This window comes from Stenella coeruleoalba (genome assembly GCF_951394435.1).
Source record: "Stenella coeruleoalba genome assembly, chromosome: 2".
Taxonomy (NCBI): domain Eukaryota; kingdom Metazoa; phylum Chordata; class Mammalia; order Artiodactyla; family Delphinidae; genus Stenella; species Stenella coeruleoalba.
In genome coordinates, this window is record NC_137147.1 from 32,418,402 (window position 1) to 32,445,248 (window position 26,847).

The 26,847-nt window shown below is 39.4% G+C and overlaps 1 protein-coding gene across 1 annotated transcript in view; it reads left to right on the forward strand.

The window, feature by feature from the left end:
- DCAF5 (DDB1 and CUL4 associated factor 5) overlaps window positions 1-26,847 on the forward strand; it is a 98,170-nt gene that overhangs the window by 1,674 nt on the left and 69,649 nt on the right. The window contains exon 2 of the mRNA XM_079909117.1: window positions 26,015-26,158. Coding sequence (XP_079765243.1) covers window positions 26,015-26,158 — 144 coding nt within the window. The remainder of the gene's footprint in view (window positions 1-26,014; window positions 26,159-26,847) is intronic.

Sequence of the window (26,847 nt, forward strand, 5' to 3'; positions counted from 1 at the left end):
GTGACACGGGGCGTGCAGTCCAGTTTGGGGGTAACAGAGATAAGACTTGTGATCATTTCATGATAAACCTTCTGGGGTTTCTCCAGAACTGACTTGACTTTTCCACTTCAGATCGTTTTCTCTTTGACTAGGTAGATTTTAGTCCTAGATCATCTCCTGAAGAAATCTAATATTCCACTTCGAGACATACCCCAAACAAAAGCTTCCTTCCCCCACAGGGCCAAAAATTCCAGGGGCAAAGATGGGGGAAGAGCTCTTTACAGAGCTCCCAGTTTTTTCCCCTGCTGCTACTTCTGTATTCATCATACTCCTGTCTACTTCCCAGACTGATATATTCCAACAGACATGTTCCCAGACACAAGTAAATGCACCCTACAGGGTGAGGGAATTTAGGGGGTGCTATTACAGACTGAGCTAATCGTGTTGATTAAATCATAAATGTAGTCATACATTGCTCAATTTAACAGGCTTTTTATTTATTTATTTTAAACATCTTTATTGGAGTTTAATTGCTTTACAATGGTGTGTTAGTTTCTGCTTTATAACAAAGTGAATCAACTATACATATATCCCCATATCTCCTCCCTCTTGCATCTCCCTCCCACCCTCCCTATCCCACCCCTCTAGGTGGTCACAAAGCACCGAGCTGATCTCCTTGTGCTATGCTGATCTCCCTGTGCTATTCGGCTGCTTCCCACTAGCTATTTTACATTTGGTAGTGTATATATGTCCATGCCACTCTTTCACTTTGTCCCAGCTTACCCTTCCCCCTCCCCGTGTCCTCAAATCTGTTCTCTACGTCTGCGACGCTTTTTAAAAGTAACAGATTTATTAAGATATAATTCACATGCCATACATTTCATCCATTTAAAGTTCATTAACACTTTTTAAATATATATATTTATTTATTTGGGCTGCGCCGAGCCCCAGTTGCCACCTCTAGTTCCCCGACCAGGGATGAACCCGGCCCCCTGCATTGGGATGGTGGAGTCTTACCCACTGGACCACCAGGGAAGTCCCCATTAACACTTTTTTAAAGATGCTAAAAAGTTGCCTCCATTTTCTACCAGTTAATCCTTGTGTAGTACCTTCCCCCATGAACCCAATTTTCTCTAGACTTGACCAGTTCATTTCCTTTATCTTAATTTTAGTCTGTAGAGGAGCAGGGTCCTTTCCACAGGCAGGCTCTGGTAAACCTTCTGGTTCTAGGCATTCATTTCCTCTTTTCTAGGCCTGAGTTGCCCATCTCCATCAGTACTTCCTGGGTTCCAACTTTCTTTGCCCCTTACTTCTCCTCCTTCCCGGCACACTTCCTCTAGCTTAGTTCTTCCTGTTTCCTTTTTATCTACTCATGTCCTTGTTCCTAGTCTTCCAGTAGGCTTTTTCACCTGCTCCTCCAGTTTAGCTCAGCTACCGTTAGCTTTTCTTACTTGTTCCCTGAACGGTAGAATTAGCTTATTCACCATCTAGTATGAGTACAACTTATGCAACAGAAAGTTCCTCCTGTTCGCTTCAGATAAGGAAGCCCCCTCTGGGAGTCATAAATACACTTGTTAAAGCAAATTAAATTTTGTTCTGGGAAGTCCTTCAATAAGCTTCCCAAATTTAAAACTATTTAAGGTGTCTACATCTTATTTATCATTGTCCTTCTTTAGCAGTTAACACCCGAGGGGAGGAGCACATGGTATTTTGAGGCTAATGCTATCAATCCCTAATGTTTCACCAAAAATGTGGTGGGAGGCCAGACTGTAGGATGGTAATGAGATTACTTTTATACATTTTGTTGTAGTGCTTGTATCTTGTCTGGATTGGTTAAAGCTCTTGAAAGTGGTGATTAAAGTGAAAGTTTGTTCCACAGAAAAGGAGATTAGACTGTGGTTACCAGAGGAGGGGGCGGGGGAGTTGGGCCGGTGGCAGGGGAATTGGATGAAGGCAAGTCAGAAGGTACAAACTTCCAGTTATAAGACAAACAGGTACTAGGGATGAAATGTATAATGTACATGATAAATATCATTAACACTGCTGTATGTTATATATGAAAGTTAAGAGAGTAAATCCTTCGAGTTCTTATCACAAGAAAATTTTTCTATTTCTGTAATTTTGTATCTATATGATAGAGTGAATTCACTAAACTTATTGGGATTATCATTTCATGATGTATGTAAGCCAAATCATTACACTGTACACCTTAAACTTATACAGTGCTGTATGTCAATTATATATCAAAACTGGAAGAAAAACAGTTTTTTAAAATGATAGCTTGTTCATAGTTTGCTCACTGTTTTCATTTTCTAATTGTTTGGGCAGGCTCACGTTTCTTGTAACTGATACACTATTTGGGTTTTTTTGTTTTGTTTTTGTCTTTTTTTGTTCTTTTAATTTTATTTATTTATTTAGCTGCACAGCTCGGCCTATGGGATCTTAGTTCTCGGATCAAGGATTGAACCCGGGGCAGTGAAAGTGTCGAGTCCTAACTACTGAACTGCCCGGGAATTCCCTGACACACACTATTTGATAGAATTAACTTAGACCTAGGCCAAAAATAATATTTGCATGATTCCTATGGCCTTATAAAAATGCTGTTTGTTAAGGATACATCATTGCTTTTTTGTTCTAATAGCTAGCCCCTTTTCCAGGGCACAATGAGGCCAGCAGATATTAAGAGTAAAGCAGAGAAAACCAGGAAGGAGAAAAGGTGCTCAGCTGGGAAGTGAGTGTGTGACAGCAACAAGTGGGAGGATGTTTTTTTGACATTTTGAAATACAGAAGTATTTTAACCTAAAAAGTATTTTTCTTTTTTTTTTTTGCGGTACGCGGGCCTCTCACTGTTGTGGCCTCTCCCGCTGCGGAGCACAGGCTCAGCGGCCATGGCTCACGGGCCCAGCCGCTCTGCGGCATGTGGGATCTTCCCGGACCGGGGCACGAACCCATGTCCCCTGCATCGGCAGGCGGACTCTCAACCACTGCGCCACCAGGGAAGCCCTAAAAAGTATTTTTCTTTATTGCTGAAAGGGGCATTACTGTGATATCATGTAAGACAGTGTGGTATAGCATACACATGGTTAAAATCACTGCTGTGTCATTTAATGTGTAACTTTAGTCAAGCTGCTAAGCCTCTCTTTCCTGATTTAAGCAATGGGAATACCAGCACCCACCTGAAGGGCTGTTGTGACAGCTACATTAGGCAAAGTTTAGATTGGGTACTGAACAGAGTTCCCAGCCTTTCAGAAAAAATGCTGAGTTTGTTTTCTTTCCCCTTTGTACTTATAACTTGTGGTTTCATTATTAGCTGGTACTTGTTCTTACAGTGATGGTAATGGACATGTGCAAATGGGGCAGACAGGATAGTTTTGTGATTTTTTTGATGTGGAATGAGGAGGCACAATATGGTGGGGAAAGAGCCTGGGATTTGGTGTCACGTGGTATGTTGGAGGCTCTACCAGTCACAGATTGTACGAATTTAGGCAAGTTCCTTCATTCCTCATCAGTAAACGGGATTAACAAATTGCCCTCACTACCTAACAATGAGGTCTGTTCAATGAAATGTCATGTGTGAAGGTACTTTGTGAACTATATGGGTTTGAGTGAACATTATTCTATAAAGGACAGCTTATGCCTGATGCAGTCTTATCTTAGAATATTTATGGGTGTTAGTTCTTTGAGAGATAAGGAACAACATTAAGTGCTACTTACAAGAGATTGTAACACCATCAAGGAGGTTATGCTAGTACACATATTTAAGGGATAGCCTGGGTTTACCTTTTAAGTCTTTGGTTGCATCTGATTCTTTCTTTAAATTGCCTCCATTGTCTCCTCTTAGGTTTCTCCTTTTCCCCAGAATGGAAATATGTTTGCTTAAAAGTCTTTTTATTTTCTCTTGGGGAAGGAAATGAACATCTTCTTGCATTCTGACTGCTAGACCAATCAGAATGTAGCTCTGGGGGAATTCCCTGGCAGTCCAGTGGTTAGGACTCAGCGCTTTCACTGCGGGGGTCAGGTTCAGTCCCTGGTTGGGAACTAAGATCCCACAAGCTGTGAGGCACAGTCAAAAAAAAGAGTGTAGCTCTGTATATATAACTCTCTGCTTTCTTATATCTTATAAATGGTTTTGGTAAATAGAATCTTAGCAGTAAATAAAAATATTCAGCTCTTTGGGATAAGAGTTGCTGTAATATTATTTACCCTGAATTGATGTTTAAGGCATTGGAACTTGTAGCACTAGCAGATTAATAGCCCATAGTGTGAAGTTTTGAGTTACAGTGAGAGATTATGATTTCTTTTTTAATGCTTATGACTAAATGTAGAAAAAGCACCCTCAGAAGCTTTTCAGATAGCATCAGCAACTATACTGTTTCAGAGTGTTAATTAAGTAGGAGTTGTGAATGGGGAGAGGCATTAAATTACTTGGGCATAATATTTATAATTGGACTCACTATTTAGTCCTATTTCTATTTCATATGGGTCTCCCATATTCTTATGGGATATAAGTATCCACAGTTATATAGAGAGATTAAGAGTCATATAATAAGGACAGTGATGCATCTCACAGGGTTGTGGTGAGGATTGAATGAAATAACACCTGTAAAGTTTTTAGCACAAGGGCCTAGACCATGCTGTTGCTCTGGTTGCTACTGCTGCTGCAACTGTTGCTACTGTAACAGTAGTAACACGGAGGCCCGCGTACCACAAAAAAAAAAAAAAAAAAAAAGCTTTTGTAGTACGTACGTTTTTGGTTTTTTTTTTTTTGCGGTACGCGGGCCTCTCACTGTTGTGGCCTCTCCCATTGCGGAGCACAGGCTCCGGATGCCCAGGCTCAGCAGCCATGGCTCACGGGCCCAGCCGCTCCGCGGCATGTGGGATCTTCCCGGACCGGGGCACGAACCCGTGTCCCCTGCATTGGCAGGCGGACTCTCAACCACTGCCCCACCAGGGAAGCCCAGTACATACATTTTGACATGGTGATTAGGGAATCAATTCTTGGATTTTCTTCTGGACTTTTCTGTTTACTGATAATGCATTGCTGTGAAGGTGTTAAATTTTATTCTTTGGTCTATTTATTAGTTCAACAAATAGTTTTTTTGTGTTTTTTTTTGCGGCACGCGGGCCTCTCACTGTTGTGACCTCTCCCGTTGTGGAGCACAAGCTCCAGACGCGTAGGCTCTGTAGTTGTGGCTCACGGGCCCAGTTGCTCCGCGGCATGTGGGATCTTCCCAGACCAGGGCTCGATCCCGTGTCCCCTGCATCGGCAGGCGGACTCTCAACCACTGCGCCACCAGGGAGGCCCCAGCAGGGGCCTCTTATGTTATCCATTTTATACATATTAGTGTATATATGTCCATTTTATACATATTAGTGTATATATATATATTAGTGTATATATGTCAATCCCAATCTCCCAATTCATCACACCACCAACCCCCACCCCTGCCACTTTCCCCCCTTGGTGTCCATACGTTTGTTCTCTACATCTGTGACTCTATTTCTGCCCTGCAAACCGGTTCATCTGTACCATTTTTCTAGGTTCCACATATATGAGTTAATATACGATATTTGTTTTTCTCTTTCTGACTTACTTCACTCTGCATGACAGACTCTAGATCCACCCACATCTCAACAAATGACCCAATTTCGTTTCATTTTATGGCTAAGTAATATTCCATTGTATATATGTACCACAGCTTCTTTATCCATTCATCTGTTAATGGACACTTAGGTTGCTTTCATGACCTGGCTATTGTAAATAGTGCTGCAGTGAACATTGGGGTGCATGTGTCTTTTTGAATTATGGTTTTTTCTGGGTGTATACCCAGTAATGGGATTGCTGGGTTGTATGGTAGTTCTCTTTTTAGTTTTTTTAAGGAACCTCCATACTGTTCTCCATAGTGGCTGTATCAGTTTACATTCCCACCAACAGTGCAAGAGGGTTCCCTTTCTCCAAACCCTCTCCAGCATTTGTTGTTTGTAGATTTTCTGATGATGCCCCTTCTAACTGGTGTGAGGTGATACCTCATTGTACTTTTGACTTGCATTTCTCTAATAATCAGTAATGTTGAGCAGTTTTTCATGTGCTTCTTGGCCATCTGTATGTCTTCTTTGGAGAAATGTCTATTTAGGTTTTCTGCCCATTTTTCGATTGGGTTGTTTGTTTTTTTAATGTTGAGCTGCATGAGCTGTTTATATATTTTGGAGATTAATCCTTTGTCTGCTGATTCATTTGCAAATATTTTCTCCCATTCTGAGGGTTGTCTTTTTGTCTTGTTTGTAGTTTCCTTTGCTTTGCAAAAGCTTTTAAGTTTCATTAGGTCCCATTTGTTTGCTTTTATTTCCGTTACTCTAGGAGGTGGATCAAAAAAGATCTTGCTGTGATTTATGTCAAAGAGTGTTCTTCCTATGTTTTTCTCTAAGAGTTTTATAGTGTCCAGTCTTACATTTAGGTCTCTAATCCATTTTGACTTTATTTTTATGTATGGTGTTATGGAGTGTTCTAATTTCATTCTTTTACATGTAGCTGTCCAGTTTTCCCAGCACCACTTATTGAAGAGACTGTCTTTTCTCCATTGTATGTCCTTGCCTCCTTTGTCATAGATTAGTTGACCATAGGTGTGTGGGTTTATCTCTGGGCTTTCTATCCTGTTCCATTGACCTATATTTCTGCTTTTGTGCCAGTACCCTACTGTCTTGATTACTGTAGCTTTGTAGTATAGTCTGAAGTCAGGGAGTCCGATTCCTCCAGCTCCGTTTTTTTCCCTCAAGACTGCTTTGGCTATTTGGGGTCTTTTGTGTCTCCATACGAATTTTAAGATTTTTTTGTTCTAGTTCTGTAAAAAATGCCATTGGTAATTTGATACGGATTGCATTGAATCTGTAGATTGCTTTGGGTAGTGTAGTCATTTTCACAATTTGATTCTTCCAGGTCAAGAACATGGTATATCTCTCCATCTGTCTGTATCATCTTTAAATCTTTCATCAGTGTCTTATACTTTTCTGAGTACAGGTCTTTTACCTCCTTAGGTACGTTTATTCCTAGGTATTTGATTCTTTTTGTTGCAATGGTGAATGGGATTGTTTCCTTAATTTCTCTTTCAGATTTTTCGTTGTTAGTTTATAGGAATGCAAGAGATTTCTGTGCACTAATTTTGTATCCTGCAACTTTACCAGATTCATTGATTAGCTCTAGTAGTTTTATGGTGGCATCTTTAGGATTCTCTGTGTAGTATCATGTCATCTGCAAACAGTGACAGTTTTACTTCTTCCTTTCCAATATGTATTCCTTTTATTTCTTTTTCTTCTCTGATTGCTGTGGCTAGGACTTCCAAAACTATGTTGAATAATAATGACAAGAGTGGACATCCTTGTCTTGTTCCTGATCTTAGAGGAATTGCTTTCAGTTTTTCACCATTGAGAATGATGTTTGCTGTGGGTTTGTAGTATATGGCCTTTATTATGTTGAGGTACTTTCCCTCTGTGCCCACTTTCTGGAGAGTTTTTATCATAAATAGGTGTTGAATTCTGTCAAAAGCTTTTTCTGCATCTATTGAGGTGATCATAAGGTTTTTTTCCTTCAATTTGTTAATATGGTGTATCACTTTGGTTGATTTGCATATATTGAAGAATCCTTGCATCCCTGGGATAAATCCCACTTGATCATGGTGTTGTTGGATTCTGTTTGCTGAGGATTTTTGCGTCTATATTCATCAGTGATATTGCTCTGTAATTATCTTTTTTTGTAGTATCTTTGTCTGGTTTTGGTATCAGGGTGATGGTGGCCTCATAGGATGAGTTTGGGAGTGTTCCTTCCTCTGCAATTTTTGGAATAGTTTGAGAAGGATGGGTGTTAGCTCTTCTCTGAATGTTTGATAGAATTCATCTGTGAAGCCATCTGGTCCTGGACTTTTGTTTGTTGGAAGATTTTAAATCACAGTTTCAATTTCATTACTTGTGATTGGTCTGTTCATGTTTTGTATTCCTTCCTGGTTAAGTCTTGGAAGGTTATACCTTTCTAAGAATTTGTCCATTTCTTCCAGATTGTCCATTTTATTGGCATCGAGTTGCTTGTAGTAGTCTCTTAGGATGCTTTGTATTTCTGTGGTGTCGTAACTTCTCCTATTTCATTTCTAATTTTATTGATTTGAGTCCTCTCCCTGTTTTCCTTGATGAGTCTGGCTAATGGTTTATCAATTTTATCTTCTCAGACAACCAGCTTTCAGTTTTATTGATCTTTGCCATTTTCTTTCTTTCTTTTTTTTGCGGTATGCGTGCCGCTCACTGTTGTGGCCTCTCCCGTTGCGGAGCACAGGCTCCGGACGCGCAGGCTCAGCGGCCATGGCTCACGGGCCCAGCCGCTCCACGGCATGCGGGATCTTCCCGGACCGGGGCACGAAACCGTGTCCCCTGCATCGGCAGGTGAACTCTCAACCACTGCGCCACCAGGGAAGCCCCTGCCATTTTCTTTGTTTCTATTTCATTTATTTCTGGTCTGATCTTTATGATTTCTTTCCTTCTGCTAACTTTGGGTTTGTTTGTTCTTTGTCTAGTTCCTTTAGGTGTAAGGTTAGATTGTTTATTTTAGATTTTTCTTGTTTCTTGAGGTAGGCTTGTATTGATATAAACTTCCCTCTTAGAACTGCTTTTGCTGCATCCCATAGGTTTTGGATCATCGTATTTTCATTGTCATTTGTCTCTAGGTGTTTCTTAATTTCCTCTTTGATTTCTTCAGTGATCTTTTGGTTATTTAGTAATGTATTGTTTAGCCTCCATGTGTTTGTGTTTTTTAACGTTATTTTTCCTGTAATTGATTTCTAATCTCATAGCGTTGTGGTCAGAAAAGATGCTTGATATGATTTCAGTTTTGTTAAATTTACTGAGGCTTGATTTGTGACCCAAGATGTGATGTATCCTTGAGAATGTTCCGTGTGCACTTGAGACGAAAGTGTAATCTGCTCTTTTTGGATGGAATGTGCTATAAATATCAATTAAATCTATCTGGTCTATTGTGTCATTTAAAGCTTGTGTTTCCCTATTAATTTTTGTTTGGATGATCTGTCCATTGGTATAAGTGAGGTGTTAAAAGTCCCCCGCTATTATTGTGTTACTGTTGATTTCCTCTTTTATAGCTGTTAGCAGTTGCCTTATGTATTGAGGTGCTCCTATGTTGGGTGCATATAGATTTATAATTGCTATATCTTCTTCTTGGATTGATCCCTTGATCATTATATAGTGTCCTTCCTTGTCTCTTTTAACATTCTTTATTTTAAAGTCTATTTTATCTGATATGAGTATTGCTACTCCAGCTTTCTTTTGATTTCCATTTGCATGGAATATCTTTTCCCATCCCTTCACTTTCTGTGTATATGTGTCCCTAGGGCTGAAGTGGGTCTCTTGTAGACAGCATATATATGGGTCTTGTTTTTGTATCCATTCAGCCAGCCTGTGTCTTTTGGTTGGAGCATTTAATCCATTCACATTTAAGGAAATTATCGTTATATATGTTCCTATTACCATTTTCTTAATTGTTACAGGTTTGTTTTTTAGGTCCTTTTCTTCTCTTGTGTTTCCCACTTAGAGAAGTTCCTTTAGCATTTGTTGTAGAGCTGGTTTGGTGGTCCTAAATTCTCTTAGCTTTTGCTTGTCTGTAAAGCTTTTGATTTCTGTCAAATCTGAATGAGATCCTTGCTGGGTAGCGTAATCTTGGTTGTAGGTTCTTCCCTTTCATCACTTTAAATATATCATGCCACTCCCTTCTGGCTTGTAGAGTGTCTGCTGAGAAATCTGCCGTTAACCTTATGGGAGTTCCCTTGTATGTTATTTGTCATTTTTCCCTTGTTGCTTTCAATAGTTTTTCTCTGTGTTTAATTTTTGTCAGTTTGATTTCTATGTGTCTTGGCGTGTTTCTCTTTGGGTGTATCCTGCCTGGGACTCTCTGCACTTCCTGGACTTGTGTGGCTATTTCCTTTCCCATGTTAGGGAAGTTTTCTACTATAATCTCTTCAAATATTTTCTCAGGTCCTTTCTCTCTCTTTTCTCCTTCTGGGACCCCTATAATGCAAATGTTGTTGTGTTTAATATTGTCCCAGAGGTCTCTTAGGCTGTCTTAATTTATTTTCATTCTTTTTTCTTTATTCTGTTCCACAGCAGTGAATTCCACCATTCTGTCTTCCAGGTCACTTATCTATTCTTCTCCCTCAGTTATTCTGCTGTTGATTCCTTCTAGTGTAGTTTTCTTTTCAGTTATTGTATTGTTCATCTCTGTTTGTTTTTTCTTTAATTCTTCTAGGTCTTTGTTAAACATTTCTTGCATCCTCTCAATCTTTGCCTCCATTCTTTTTCAGAGGACCTGGATCATCATCACTGTCATTATTCTGAATTCTTTTTCTGGAAGGTTTCCTATCTCCACTTAATTTAGTTCTTTTTCTGGGGTTTTATCTTGTTCCTTCATCTGGTACATAGCCCTCTGCCTTTTCATCTTGTCTCTCTTTCTGTGAATGTGGTTTTTGTTCCACAGCCTGCAGGATTGTAGTTCTTGCTTCTGCTCTCTGCCCTCTGGTGGATCTTGGCTGTCTTCTAAAGTCTCCTCCTTAACACTGCATGTTCTATGCTTACTTACTTCAACCACGTGACTAACTTCACACCTCCTTTACTCTAATTAAGAGTGGGTATACAAACTGTGGTTACCAAGTTGGTTCCTCTTCTCCATTAATCTAACTAAAAGTACAAATAATATATTGTGTTTACTGAGCCTGTGGTTTTGAGTTTGATTTCTGCTGAAAGTATGCTGCTTGAGTATGGCTGAATTTCAGCCAACAGAAATAGGTATCTTTCCTTATAATTATACCTGTGGAAAAAATATCTATGCTTGGGACACAGATAATGTGCTTCAGAATAAAGTGCCTTTTGGAAGAAGGTTTAAACAATGTAACATGGGCGATCTGCCCAGAGAGCACTGTAAGTCATTTGGAAGCACTTTTGGCACTTGGAAGCACTTTTGACAGTAAAATGAAGCATAGTGTTATTGCAGGTTAAGTTTACTTCTGTCACCAGCAGCTTCACTCTGCTTCTGTGAAAAAGGTGTTTTCTTTCCAAGCTTGCACACTGACTGGATGAACAAGGAGGGTTACTCTTCAGGTTCTGGTCTTGGATTCCACTTGCTCTTCACCTCAGTTTTTCTAGGTCAGGGATTTATGGAAAGAATTGACAACAGTAGTTCGTCACTTTAGTTGTCTGCTCTTCCCATGCCTGCATGTTTGCACTTGCTTTGCCACCTTGCGCCTCAGTCCTTGCACTTTGTAGTGTTAGACGCCCGAGATTCTATCATGTACCTCTCAGGATACAGAGTTGATATGCAATGGAGATCAAGTCTATGTGCTTTGAGTACTATTTTCCTGTTAGGGCCAATCTTAAGGGAGTTATATTCCAGAGGGCTGGGGCATGTAGAAATCAATGAGAAAATGGCATCTGAAGTAACTGACAAGCTTATAATATATCCAAGTAGCAGAGATTATATTGGCAGCAAGGCTGATTTCCATCTTCCCTTTTGCCTCTGCTGGGGCTCCTGCGGTTGATAAAGTGAGGTAAGATTACCTTAAATGGTTGATCAAGTAACTCCTTAGGTCCCCTGCCTTTGCTGGGGTCCTTTATAACTAAGATGACCATATATCCTGGTTTACTTGGGACCATCCCAACATCCTAGTACAATTATTAGTGCTCCTTTCATTCTTGAAAAGGTCCTAGTTTGGATTATAAGTCACATGGCCACCTGCTCATGATTGTCCGAGTTGTCTGGCACTCAGGTAGAACCAAAGCCCTAGTCTCTTAACACCTCCCATTCACTGTTGAATGCCTCTGCTGGAAAAGCTTCCAAGCCCCCATTCTCCCCACGTCAGGTCTTTCAACTGCCACTTTTAAGGTACTAAATTGAATCTGAGAGGCAGAGTGGTTGGTTAGTCATTTGTCTCCTCCTTGTCCTCTTATTAGAAAGAAAAACAAACAAAAAGGCTAAAACCATTTAGAAAATGCTAGATCCAGAGGCTAGTAAGTTACCCCTTCCTTTCTATGTACTTCTTCTTATAGTTCTTGTTCTACTGTCCACTTGCTGTACATTCTTTTTTCTTTCTTTTTTTCTTTTTAAGTCTTCCTGTGGGTTGATGTTTTTTGCAGAGTTGATTTTGAGGAAAGATGTTTTGACGAATGATTCTCCACTGAGTTGGAGTTTTTTTCCTAAGGTGTTTTTAACCCAAAGTGATATAATACTAAAACCATGCTAAAGGCTTAGTTTTGTGGAGTATCTATCTAGCACCATATACATTTGGAATAAAAGTTGGCCCCCTCAAGTGTATAGGTTGGCGCGGTGAAGAGTTTTCGGGGATTGTAGTTTTTCAGATATGTGGGCAGTTGGCTGTAGAATATCTTTGGTGTTGTGTAATGTCATCATTAAAGAAGTTTAAGAGATCTGGCCTAGAGTCCTGATTTCACCCTTCCGTGATCTTAGGCTGCTGATGTTCTCCCTCTGTGGAATCATACAGTTTAATTGCTGGAAAGGACTAATGATCATCTAATTGAAGCCTTTAATTTTACATATAAGGGCATAAAGGAGCAAAGAGGTAAAGTGATTAGCCCAGTAGCTCACAACTAGTAAGTAGTACAAGCAAGATTAAAATCTGGGTCTTCTGACCTGGTCCCTCAGTATGGAAAATTATGAGGTTCTGCATTTATAAAGGACTTACTCAAGTAAGTGGCTTACTTCACCAGTACATTCTGTCTGCAGTTTTATTGTCTCTGAACATGGTTGTTTTGATTAAGTTGGTAGTGCCTCATTATTTTGCAGATGAGTAGTAGAGATTTTCCAGGGGGAGGCAGACTGTCACTGTGGCTGACTCTCCAGTTTTAATTCTTAGCCTGCCTATACTTCCTTACTTTAAAAGGTTTTCCAAGAACATTACTCAGAAGAAGGAATTTTTGCAAATCCAGATACCCGTCAGAATCTTATTACACAACTTTCCTCACTCTGAATTTCCATTCAAGTCTTGTATCTAAATTCCAGTTGTATCTTTCATGTTACTCCTTAAAGCCAAGTGACTAATTGGAGTCTCTGAGGATTGTTGTTTCTTTCTTTTTAGGTGTCTTAACCATGTTTGATGGCCTAGTACAGATACCTTATTGCTTGCTGCCGTAGGTGGCTGAAGCATGTTTTGCCTTAGACATACTGGCAAGAAACAACTGAAATTGGCATGTTTGGCAACCAGGTTCAAGCAACCCTTGATTTTAGTCTCAGAGTTGACCTCTCTGTTTATACCTACTCTTGGGTGGATATTGTGTACCTTCCTGGAAGGACTAAGCATTGGTGCCTGCTTTGGTTCAATTTTTAGAAATAGCCCAAGAAGAGAGAAGAAAGCTTTATTATGTTGTTACTGTTGCTTATGCAAGGAATTTTGCAGAAGTTATGCAGGCAATCTTCTTATTTAAAAAAAGAAAAACTTAAAAATCAGAAACTTCTCAGATTGAATGAAGAGCATCTGTGCTTTAATGAGGAGAGTGTATTGTGCAGGTTAGTTCTGTAGGGCAGAAGAAGTGAGACTGGACATGAAGACAGTCTGTGGTCTGGGAGTACCTCAAAATAAATGCATCATCCACTATCATAACTTCCCTGTAAATCCTTACTGTTGTTGAGGATCTGTTTTTAGCCCTAGCTCTATTTGAGGATCTTTTTGTTCTTTGATATTTCAGAATTCCATACTTTACCGTTGAGAATTTCCTGTTGAATCATACAAGTTATCGGAATATGGCACTTATAAGACAGACTTCCCACTTATTCATAAGTTTAAAATGTCATGTATTAATTATGGGAAATTTGGAAAATACATATTTAAAGAAAGAAGTATCCCACCTACTCAGGATGACCATTTTAGACACCTGGGACATATTTTATTTAGACTTTTTGTATTTAAATGTACATATTTTAAAAATAAAATTGGAATTAGGCCATCTCTGCTGTTTTATCTTTTTTTCTTAATATTGACATTTTTTTTCATATGTCATTGAGTATTTTCAAAAGCAGAGTCTCTCAGCCTCAACACTGTTGATGTTTTGGGCCGGATAGTTCTTTGTTCTAGGCGGCTGTCCTGGGCATTGTAGGACATTTTGCAGCATCCCTGGCCTAAGACTATATGTGTATGCCAGTGGCAGCTCCCCAGTTGTGACAACCAAAAATGTCTCCAGGTATTGCTGAATGCTCCGTTGGGGGGGCAATATCACCTGGTTGAGAGCCACAATTCTAAAGCAAAAATTCTCAAACTCTTTGGCTTCAGTGAAAAAGACAAATAACATTTTAGTGTTACTGTAAAAGTAGTTCTGACTTAGCAGGCCTCCTGGGGTTTGTGGAACATATTTTGAGAACTGTTCTAATGTATGATATATTATGGCAGCACTGTATCCTGTCAAGGGCCTACATCAGAATTTAACCAGTTCCCTCTCATTCTATTTATTTTTTGCTTTTATCACAATTCTTATAACTAAACCTTTGCAAAAACTTTTTTTTTTCCTGAGAATAAAATCTTAGAAATGGGATTCTGGATCAAAGTTTTTTTATAATTTATAAAATACATTTGATATATATTTGTCCTCTGAGATGGTTGAATTAATTTATTTATACTTGTACCACTGTATTATTAGACTGCATCATGGCTATTGTTGGGCATCATTTAATCTTTGCTATTCAGTCAATATGTGAAGATGGTATTAAAAATTTTTATTATTACTGAAGTTCTCATATAACTGGACTTGATTATTAGTGAGGCTGAATATTTTTGTCTTAAGTTTTGGCCATTTTGTAGTCTTCCTTTAGGCTGATTACAGTGTAACTCATAAGATTGCAGCTTTCTTTGTTAAAATGATCACATTCTCCTAATGCCTTTAGAGATTAATCCCTAGTTACTCTGTTTGTGTTTGAGTGTGTGTCAAATCGCAACCTCAGGTTTAGAGTCCCCCTCTTAAGGAAATAGGTAGTAGAGGTGCCTGGTAAACTACTGTCTAAATTTCAGAAGTTTGAGCCCCACCTTTTTGACTTTTGTCACATTTCAGGGGTATCATCTGTGCTATTTAACATTTTTTTCTAAATTGACTCCTTAAAACAATATTTGAAAGGAAACTTTATATTATTATAATGTCTATGAAATCATGGGTTTAATGGTCTAGGTTTCTTTTTCCTAATACACATTAAAATACATAATTGTTAAAATCATTTCTCTACTTTCTGAAATCATCCAGTGACCTCTGCTTACTACACTTTAGGAAGAACAGGTGCTTTGGAATCAGACATCTTGGATTTGAATCTCACTTTGCCTCTAACTGATGGTGTGCTCTTGGATAGGCGAGTTTACCTCTTTGTGCCTTAGTTTCTTCATTGGCAGAAAGGGGATGTTGGAGAAGATGATCTGTTAGGTGTCTTCCAACTCTACTCTGTGATTCTGATGTGTATTCCTTTCTCTATTTCTGCTCAGGAATTTGAGACATTGTCTAGGGGTTGGTGTGCTGGCTTAGGATTTAAAAACCCTAGCTCTGTTAAACCCCACTGCTACTAATCATTTAATTTTAGAGAAACTATTTTATTTCCTAGGGTTCTAGCTATCTCTTTAGGGTGTTGCTGCTACTTTAATTTCTGCTTCTCATTTAATGTCAGGTGATTCAAGCAAGGAGTCAAGGCTTCCATCATTGAGGCACACCAGTGCCTCACCCTTCACATCCTTAAAATGGGGATAATGTTTCTGCCTTACTTGCCTAATTGGACATGTGGGAAAATGAAATAATAGGTAGATGAGTAGAATCAGTTTTCAGGAAAAAGGTACTAGGTAAGAGCAGCTTATTAGCAGAAGTATCACTCCTGTGGCTACTTCTGTAGTGAAGAGCAAACTTGTGTGATACCACCTCTCCTTATCTCTCCATACCTGCCTGCACTTGCCATTTGATTTTTTTTTTTATTTCCTGATTTAGGAAGTACCATTGGACCCCCGTTTTGTGACCTTGGGCAAATCACCCCATTTTAACTTATCCATGGGCTAATTGCAGCCTGCACTGAGGCCTGCATTCAGCCTGCAAAAATCAGGTTGCTATCTTCTCTTAAAAAATTGGAAGATCTGGCTGACTTAAGCCTGCACTCTGCTGTGGCAGTAACTGGCTGGAGCTGAGTAGTGGCTTTCCTTGAAAAAGGGTTGTGTAACCTCTAGTCTGCTATTTAATCTGGCAGGTTTCACTCATTTGCTTTGCTACCTGGCCCCTGTTGTACTTGAGAGGCTGGATTGTATTGTGGTAAGGAGCACCGTCTCTGGAGACAGATTACCTGGATTCAGATCCCAACTTCCATTCTTGGTAGCTGTGCACCTTCAGGTTATTTAGTTTTTCTGTAGTTTCATCTGTATAATAAGGATAACACTACCTGCTTCATAGGGCTGTTAAGAGGATTTGAAGAGCCACTACATGTAAAACCCTTAGGATAGTCCCTGACCCAGAGTAAATTTAGCTGATGTTAGCTATTGTTGGAGTTCAAATAGCATAATAATTAGCTAACATTTATCTAGCTTGTATTGTGTATCAGGCAGTGGGCCAAGCCCTTCACACAGATCTATCATTAATCCTAACATAACACTGTAGAATAGAGAGTTATTTTTTCAGTTTTGCAGATGAGAGGGTACAATTTAGAGTGGTTAAGTAACCTGTCTAAAGGTACATGGCTAGTAAGTGGGTAGCAACACTGACAGTTGAACCTATGTTTTTCTAAATTAATTTATTTTAAATTAATTTTTATTGGAGTATACTTGCTTTACAATGTTGTGTTAGTTTCTACTGTAGAGCAAAGCTAAGCCTGTGGTTTTGAATGCTATGCTGTGCTGCCTCACACTACATCCATCTCTAAAGTAGGTTTAATTGCAGAATTGGCATGCTTGGGTAAACAGAGATTAGTGCTCTTAATGTTTTTGTAAGTGATTTGAGGAGAGAATGCATATAAATAGCCCCAATTTATATACGACATTAGTTCCTTCAAGTAGTGGAATGCCAAACCAATGGAAATAAGCTGCAGGCAACTCTTTGGGTGGAACGAGTGAGCAGAAGAGTGGTAACTGAATTTCAGGGTAGGTAAGTATAAAACAATACATAAAGAAAAATAACAGACTGTTTGTAGAATGATGTGCTCCAAGATATTCAGTAAGAGAATCATTTTAGTCTATTATTTGAAGGTAGAAATGGCCAACACATATTTCATACCCATTAGGATAGCTATTATCAAAAAACCAAAAAATCAGAAACAGAAAATAACAAGTGTTGATGAGACATGGAAAATTGGAACCCTGTGCATTGCTGGTGGGAATGTAAAACGATACAGCTGCTGTGGAAAACAGTATGGCAGTTCCTCAGAAAATTAAACATAGAATGTTACCATATGATCCAGGAATTTCATTTTTGGGTGTATACCCAAAAGAATTGATAGCAGGAACTTGAACAGGTATCTGTACAGCCATGTTCATAATAGCATTACTCACAATTGCCAAAAAAGTGGGAGCACTCTAAATGTCTGTCAACAGATCAATGGATAAAATGTGGAATATACATCCAAAAGAATATTATTCAGCCTTAAAAGGGAATGAAATTCAGGACTTCCCTGGTGGTCCAGTGCTTAAGAATCTGCCTTCCAATGCAGGGGACGTGGGTTTGATCCCTGGTCAAGGAACTAAGATCCCACATGTTGCGGGGCAGCTAAGCAGCGCACTCTAGAGCCCACGCGCCACAACTAGAGAGAAGCCCAGGCACCACAACAAAGATCCCGCGTGCTGCAACTAAGACCCTATGCAGCCAAACAAATTAATTTTTTTAAAAAATCCAGTCTTTTTTTTAAAAAAAGGAATGAAATTCTGGTACATGCAGCAACATGGATAGACCTTGAAGACATTATGCTAAATGAAATAAGCTAGTCATAAAAGAACAAATATTGTATGAGTCCATTCATATGAGGTACCTAGAGTAGTCAAATTCATAGAGACAGAAATGGTGTCTCTAGAGGTTGAATGGTGGTTGCCAGGGGAGGGGGGAGGCAGGAATGAACAGCTGATACTTTAATGGATATGGAATTTCAGTTTGGGAAGATGAAAAGTTCTGGATGGATGGTGCTTTTCTTCCCTGCGTAAAGCTGTGAAACATCCTCACTTGGAATTGTAAGTAGTGTTCTGGCCTCTTGCACTTTGGTAGAAAGGATACACCTTGGTTTTAGGCTCCAGGCCTAGCTTCTTAGGTTGTTAGCAAGTCATTTTGTCTCTCTGATCCTCATCTGGAAAAAGGGTTATATAATCCTTACCTCGCAAGTGAAGATATATGTGAATAAACTTTTATACAAAAGTTAATTATTTTCAACTTTGGGGAAATAACAAAACAGACTTATTTCTCATACACTGATGTAGCTGGGCTGTATGCCACATAGGCTGCACCTCTATATCTCCATGCTTCTTCTTAGAGCTCAAGGAGAGGTATGGTTGTCACAAAAAGAGGTTTGGCTCCGCAGAGTGGCGATTACACACATGGAGAAGAAGGAATAAATAGGCTGAGAAGAAAGCCAGGCTGCTTGATTTCCTTTAAATCTTTGCAGGTTAAAAAAATAAACAAAACTGCAGCAGTATAAAAGTGCATTAAGTAAAATTCCTATCCCCAAGAGTAACTTCTGTTAACCATTTTACATTTGCCCTTCCATGTACAAATTAGTGTATTCTTTTGTTTTATTAAAATACATCATGCTGTTCATACTCTAACGCCACCTGAAACAAGAGTTTGGAAGATTGGGACAAATTCATGGAGGATACTTAAGAGAAACTAGGATGTTTTAAGGAGTGTGTATACCTAATAAGTGACACACTGGGCTAATAAGTGCTTTTATATTTATTATCTCACCCAAACACATAACAACCCTGGGAGATAGTTGGCATTTTCTTCATTTTACAGTCATAAAATTGAAGCTAGAGTAGTAGAATAACTCGCCTAGGACACATGGGTGGTGAAACCAGGATTTGAATCCAGACACTTTTATTCAAAAGCTTGCACTTCCTGTACCACCTTTGCTGCCTACAAAGATGGAACCCTAAACCCTGAATCTAATCCCGTGTCGTTTTTTAAAAGAAAATGTTTTGAATGGTTAACACAGTCACTAACACTGCATCATAGTGATTATGCCATATCAGAAGAGACAGAGCTGCCTCATGCTTTTTTTTTTGCCTGCATAATACATAGTATATATACGAACAGTAAACTTTTTGCATTTTTAAAATTGTGGTACAACATACATAATGCAAAATTTACCATTTTATTTTATTTTTTGGCCCTGCCACGCAGCTTGTGTGCTCAGTTCCCCGACCAGGGATTGAACCCAGGCCACCTCAGTGATAGCCCTGAATCCTCACCACTAGGCCACCACGGAACTCCTTTTTTTAAATTTACCATTTTAACCATTTTTTTTCTTTCTTTCTTTTTTTTTTTTTTTCGGTACGCGGGCCTCTCACTGTTGTGGCCTCTCCCGTTGCGGAGCACAGGCTCCGGACGCGCAGGCTCAGCGGCCATGGCTCATGGGCCCAGCCACTCCACGGCATGTGGGATCTTCCCGGACCGGGGTACGAACCCGTGTCCCCCACATCGGCAGGCGGACCCCCAACCACTGTGCCACCAGGGAAGCCCTTTAAGTTTTTCTTTTTCTTTTTTTTCATTTTAACCATTTTTAAGTGTACTGTTTAATAGCATTAAGTACATTGACATTGTTGTACAACCATCACCACCATCCATCTCCAGAACCTTTTCATTTTGCAGAACGGAAACTCTGTACCCATTAAACAACAGCTCCCCATTGTTCCTCCCCCAGCCCCTGGCCCCCACCATTTCTACTTTATGTCTCTATGATTTGACTACTCTAGGTGCTTCATATAAGTGGAATCATACAGTTTTTGTCCTTTTGTGTTTGGCTTATTTCACTGAACACTATTTAATGAGACTTAGTTTGATGGACATGTAAATGTCTTTTGCTCTACAAACAATGTTGTACTGCAGGAGCATTTGATCCCGACTTTCAGAGTGCTCTCTCAGATCTGTCCTGTGCTTGGCTGACTTTGAGGAAACCCAAAGCGAATTCTTTCCTTCTGTGCCTCAGCTTTTCTGGACTTTTCTTATTTTAAGAAGAATGTTAAATAATTTCTTTTGTTAACAGCACGGTGTGAGAGCTTGCAGACTTTCTGCTTATGGCTCACAAGCCACTGGAAAAGAGTAATATTTAAATATAAAGTCTTTCTGTAACTACAGAGCTGCTGCCACAATGTGATTATAGTACATTTTAGGATGAATTGGTCAGTTTGATACAGAATTAAATCAACCCAAGATGACCAGCATAAGTAGCTGTACTCTCTTGGGATTCTCAGCTGGGTTGAAGCTAAGCAGTGGTTTGTGAGGAAACCAGGCTTAGAAGGCCTGCCCTCTCCTTGTCCTTTGCCTGGCACTGGCACTAAGCAGAAAGGTCTTGCCTTCCTAAGAGGTCCTGGTGCTCCCCCTGAAGTGTCTGAGAGGCCAACCCCACAAGCACCCAACTGCTGCCAGACTCACGGAGCCGGCTTAAAGGATCATACTCTTCCCTTGGATTGTTTGCAGGTCAGACAGTCTCTCTCTGTGGGACTCTACAATACATCTTTGGTTTTTTGAACTGACCAGGTGACTCACAGAGACAGAACTGTAGAGCTTTTTTCATGTTCTAAACTGATTTATCCTTGCTTCACCAGCCCTCCTTTGCTTTGTGGGGTCAGAGTTTTGGGCACAGCTGTTGTGCTCTCTCTACTGGCTTAAAAGCAGCCCAGCAATTTCAGATTATGCCTCAGTTTGCACCGTTGGTGTTTTTTGCCAACACGTGGTTGAAAAGTGTCATCTTTACACAGGGCTCTTAATACCTTGCCTAAGGAAATGGGGGTGGGAGGGGCATGTGCACCTTACATCTTCTGACACTGACCTTGAGGGCAAAGCAGAGGAGGTAGGCCCTGCCATAGCGATAATTTCTGCCTCAGTGATTCCAATCTTCTGTGGACTTGGGCTGTCATCATCATTTTAGGTACTAAGGACAAATCATTTTATTTTATTTTTAATTAATTAATTTATTCATTTATTTAATTTTTGGCTGCATTGGGTCTTCACTGCTGCACAGGGGTTTTCTCTAGCTGCTGAGAGCAGGGGCTACTCTTTGTTGTGGTGCGTGGGCTTCTCATTTTGGTGGCTTCTCTTGTTGTGGAGCACAGGCTCTAGGTGCACGAGCTTCAGTAGTTGTGGCACACAGGCTTCAGTAGTTGTGGCTCGCGGGCTCTAGAGCACAGGCTCAGTAGTTGTGGCGCACGGGCTTAGTTTCTCTGCAGCATGTGGGATCTTCCCGGACCAGGGCTCGAACCTGTGTCCCCTGCATTAGAAGGCGGATTCTTAACCACTGTGCCACCAGGGAATCCCCAGGACACATCGTTTTAAATTGATCTCAAGGCACTCTACAAATAACCATTCTTTTAAAATCAGAAAGAATTTATTTGGCAAAATTAAATCTAGAATGAGCATTGAAGATAATGCTGACTGGATGATAGGGGAAGATCCTTTGGCTGAGAATGGTTATGACTTTGAGCGCATAGGTATAGATATTCTGTTTTCTTTTTTATTGAACTTTTTTTTTTTTTTTAAGCTGCTGCAGTTCAAGAGAGGTTGTACTGCCTGCATAGGTCTTAATGAACAAACACAGAGGTGCCCACAGTTATATTTCTTTGCTATGGGTATCCCAGCACATCCTGGAGAGTCTTATTTTCTTTTTCTATCATGAACATTAAAAATATGTATATTTATTTATTTTATGGAAATGTGCAAGCATATACAAAAATGTAGTGTACCCATCTACAACAATTATCAACATTTTATTAATCACCTATCCCCCTACTTTTTATTTTCTGGAATATTTTAAAGGAAATTACAGATTTTTGCCATTTCACCCACTTCAGAATGTACCCCTAACTGATAAGAACTTTTTTCTTTTTTAACATGATCACAGTACTGTTACTATATCTCATAGATGTAACAATGTCATGAAATATTTAAACATAAAGAAGAGAAGTATCAATCAGATTTGACAAAGTGTTGACAGTTTGTTAAATTTTCTTCTAATCTACTGTTTTTTTTAAAGGAAATAAAACTTTACAGGTACATTTGAAGTCCTCTTTTGTTATTTGTGTGTTCATAAATAATATGGTATTGTTTTGCATATTTAAAACTATATACTTAATGTTTTCCTTTACGTATCCTTCTGAAACTTGTTTTTATTACTTAATACTAGGTTTTCAAGATGTATTCATTTCAGTACACGTATCTGTAGCTCATTTTAAATGCTGTATAGTGTTCCATTGTGCTTAGATTTCATTCGTGTTTGTATTCCAGTCGGTTTTATCAGTTTATATATTGATGGATATTTATGTTATCTACCTTTTTTTTTTTTTGCTATTATGAACAGTGAGGCAGTGAACATTCTTTTGTACATTTCTTTGTGCCATTTTGTAAGAAGGTATCTAAATTATAATTTACATTTTCCTGATTAATACAGAGGTTGATATCCTCTATAATCTCTGTTGGCCATTTGGTTTTCCTCTTCTGTAGTTGTCATATTTGCCTCTTTTCCTAGTTGTTTTCAAAGTTGATTTGTAGGAATTCTTTGTATGTTCTTTATAATAAGCCATTATCAGCTTTGTGCATTGCTAGAATCTTTATAATTTCAGGAAAGCCTTTCCTGGTCCCTGTCCCTGCTCCTTCTGTGTACTCCACTTAAGTTGGTTTCTGTTTTTACTCCTGTGGTCCTTTGTTTTATTCTTACCTACTCATTTTTGAGTTGTGCTACCAAGTCAGAGAATCCTTTCAGTTGTCCATCAGCTGAATTTGCTTTGTCAGTTACGGTTTGTTTTTCATTCTATAAGGCAAGCAATCCAGAATAGTGGTTAAGAGAGTGGGGAGTCTTAACTGCTTGCTTTTGAATCTTGGCTCAACCACTTTACTTACTGTTGTGACCTTGGCAGATTACTTAACTCTCTTGTACTTGACTTTATAATCTGTAAAACCCATGCGAGTAGAGCTGTTATGATCCCAGTTTTGTATTTGATGAAACTCAGGCTCAGGGAGATTAGATTAGAAACATGAGTAAGTTGAAGAAACATGTGGGCCTCTTTATCTTTTAATTTTTCACTTTTGATAGAGACATGGGCACAGAGAAATATTTCTCTAAATATAAGATATAAAGTAACAAAAACAGTGCCAAGTCCCTGACCTGTGGCCTCAAGTGTTGGGGAAAAACAGTAAGAGTAGAGACTATGTAGAACTAAAGTGCCCATGGCCTGTCTAAATCTATTAATAGGGAGGAAAACCCCTTTATGCCATTTTTCATGAAAATAAAACAACAAAAACCCAAAGCTTATTTTCATGACCTTAACTTATAAGAGACATAGAATTTAGAAAACCATCCCAGGCCAGAGGACTCATAGTTGAATTAGGCAGATCATAAACACAGAACATTGTGGACCATACTTAAGGGATCATTCCCTTAAGGGTTGACAGTGAAATACTTTGGAGGAGGACACAGGACTTGATTTTGACGGACAATGGAAGGAAGAAGGATCTCAAGAAACAAAGGAACTCAAGAAATGAAGGCAACTTCTTTCTAGGGGAGGGAGAATAAGTATGATTTGGCTACTATGTTTCCTACTGATTTTTTTTCCTACTAAAAGAGGAAATATGTTTATGGCAAAATGTCAAGTAGTAAAGGAAGGTATAAAGTAAAAATTAAAACATAAAATTTTCCAATGGTATATACCCAAAGGAACTGAAAGTAGGGACTTGAACAGATATTTGTACATCCATATGCTCTTAGCAACGTTATTCACAATAGCCAAAAGATGGAAACAACCTAAATGTCCATAGATGGATGAATGGACTAAAAAAAATAACGGTATGTGTGTAATGAAATATTACTCAGCCTTACAAAGAATGAAATTCTGATACGTGCTACAATATGGATGAACCTTGAAGACATTATGCTAAGTGAATAAGCCAGACACAAAAGGACAAATGTCTGATTCCACTTATATGGGAGTACCTAGAGTAATCAAATTCATGGAGGCAGAAAGTAGAATGGTGGTTACTGAGCACTGGGGAGAGTTATTGTTTATTGGGTACAGAGTTTCAGTTTGGGATGATGTAAAAGTTCTGGAGATGGGTAATGGTGATGGTTGTACAACACTGCAAATATACTTAATGCCACTGAATTGTATGCTTATAAATGGTTAAAATGGTGCATTTTCTGCTATTTATATTTTACCACAATGTAAAGTCTCCAAACAATTCTAGCCTAGAGGTGGTGTCCACTAAAAACTTCTTTTGTAGCCATCTAGATTTGCAAATACAAGCATAGATATGCAAGCATAAGCATATTCATTCAATGTCTGCTCTTTGGGACATTCATTTAGGTGCTGGGAATTCTGCAGTGAACAAAACTGACAAGGTTCCTGCTGTATTGGAGCTTTTTAAAAATTTGTTTTACACAAATGGATGTTGGTATGCATACTGTTTTACACCTCATTTTTTCCCCTAACAAAGACCTTTGGTCATCTTTCTGAGTTAGTTCTTAGAGATCTACTGATTGAATGGTTGCATGGTATGCCCTTGTTACGGATGTGATATAATTTGTGGCTATTATATTGCATGGAGGAGGGGAGGCAGAGGTATAGAGCTTACTGTGGCTTGCTGCCCATGTTTGCTCCTGTTGTAAGTTAAATTTTTATTCGGAATATAATAAAGGTTTGTTGTAAAGAGTCAAGCAGGGCTTCCCCAGTGGCGCAGTGGTTGAGAATCTGCCTGCCAATGCAGGGGACGCGGGCTTGATCCCTGGCCCGGGAAGATCCCACATGCTGCGGATCAACTAAGCTCGTGTGCCACAACTACTGAGCCTGTGCTCTAGAGCCCGTGAGCCACAACTACTGAGCCCGCGTGCCACAACTACTGAAGCCCGCGCGCCTAGAGCCCACGCTCCACAATGAGAGAAGCCACTGCAATGAGAAGCCCGTGCACCGCAACGAAGAGTAGCCCCTGCTCGCCACAACTAGAGAAAGCCCGCGTGCAGCAATGAAGACCCAACACAGCCATAAATAAATAAATAAAATTAAAAAAAAAAAGAGTCAAGCAGTGCCAAATCTATAAAGTAAAAGTAGAAACCCTCTTAATCTGTCCTCTACCTCTCTTTTAATCCTATTCCCTGGAAGTAGTAACCACTGTTTACAGCCCATTGTTCATCCTTCCAGATGTGTAGAATGCGTTTGCAAATATAAAGAATATGTAGAGCATGTATCTTCTCATTCTCCAGGAGCTGGCTCATGCAGTATAATATTGCTCATTCAACTCAGACTATTGAGAATTATGCAGAGGAAAGAGCTGGACTGAGCTTCATGAGAGCCAAGTTCTGTCTTAACCCTGCTACTGTGACAGGCAATTCCTCCTCAGTTGTCATTTGTCTGGTGTCCCATAGTCAGTGAGATCACATCAAGGAGAGTGCTTTGGAAACTATTATGGTATAAATACTAGCATATTTAGAGTTCTTTGATTGCAAGCAGTAGAAACCAACTCAGGTTCTGTTAGACAAAAAAAAGGTGGGGGGACATTAGTGGAAGGATTTTAGGTAGCAAATGAAGAAATATTTAAACAGCTGGGTCTCTGGAAATTCAGAAATTTCTCTGTATCTGTTCAAGATGTAATTTCTGGGGAAAAGTGAGTGGCTTAGAGGCCATGTGTCTACTGATGGTTAAGGGGGTAGAGTTCTGGGTTTATGTGTCCCATCAGAATCTCACAGAGTTGGGAAGATGCAGTTTTGGAAAGTATGGGATTCAGGCTGGCAAAACCAAATGTCAGCCTTGAAATGTCAGCTCTTTTAACTCTAGATTCTTACTCACCTCTCAAGGAGGAGATGATCGCCGGGTTCTACTATGGCACATGGAACAAGCTATCCACTCCAGAGTTAAGCCCATACAGCTGAAAGGAGAGCATCATTCCAACATTTTTTGCCTGGCTTTCAACAGTGGGAACACCAAAGTATTCTCTGGAGGTGAGAAGATTTCCCCTTGGGAAATTGTGGCTGGGATTTCAGATAAAGGAGTGCTAAAATTATTCCTTAATTTTCCTTCCTTTATCTCATTGAGTTGTGGAATTACTGTTTTCCCATAGCTTGTCTTCTCTGTATTACAGCAGTTTAGACACATGTATTAGACTAATGTCTGTCTGTCCTTTCTCTCCTTTGCTCTTGTTCTTTCTCTCTTTTTTGGTAGAAAACTTTTCACATTGCAGTCTGATACACAGAAACATGTTAGAAAGAGTACTTAACACATACTAAGTATGTGTGGTACACTCTGATTTTTTTTTTTTTTTTCCTATTCTATTCTGTTTTGTTTTTAAAGATTTTAAAGGTTGTGACTCAAATTGGTGTTATGACCCATGGGTGGCTCCTGTGTGAAAAAACGTTGTGTTGGGGTATAATTGGAATGGCTTTTGCTCAAGCCAGCCTCTTGATGATGGCATTCATCAGTCACACTCCTTTCTGACCACTACATTTCTAGCCCTGACCTCTCTTCTGCACTGCAGATTTCCCCACTGAATATCTACCTTTGTTTTCCAAAAGTAATTTAAATCCAGCAGATCTAAAACTAAGATTATTAGTCCTTCTCCCCTGCACAGTATTTCCTCTTGTTTCCTGGTTTCCCTTTCTCGGTTATTATCATCATTCAACTAATTATGTAA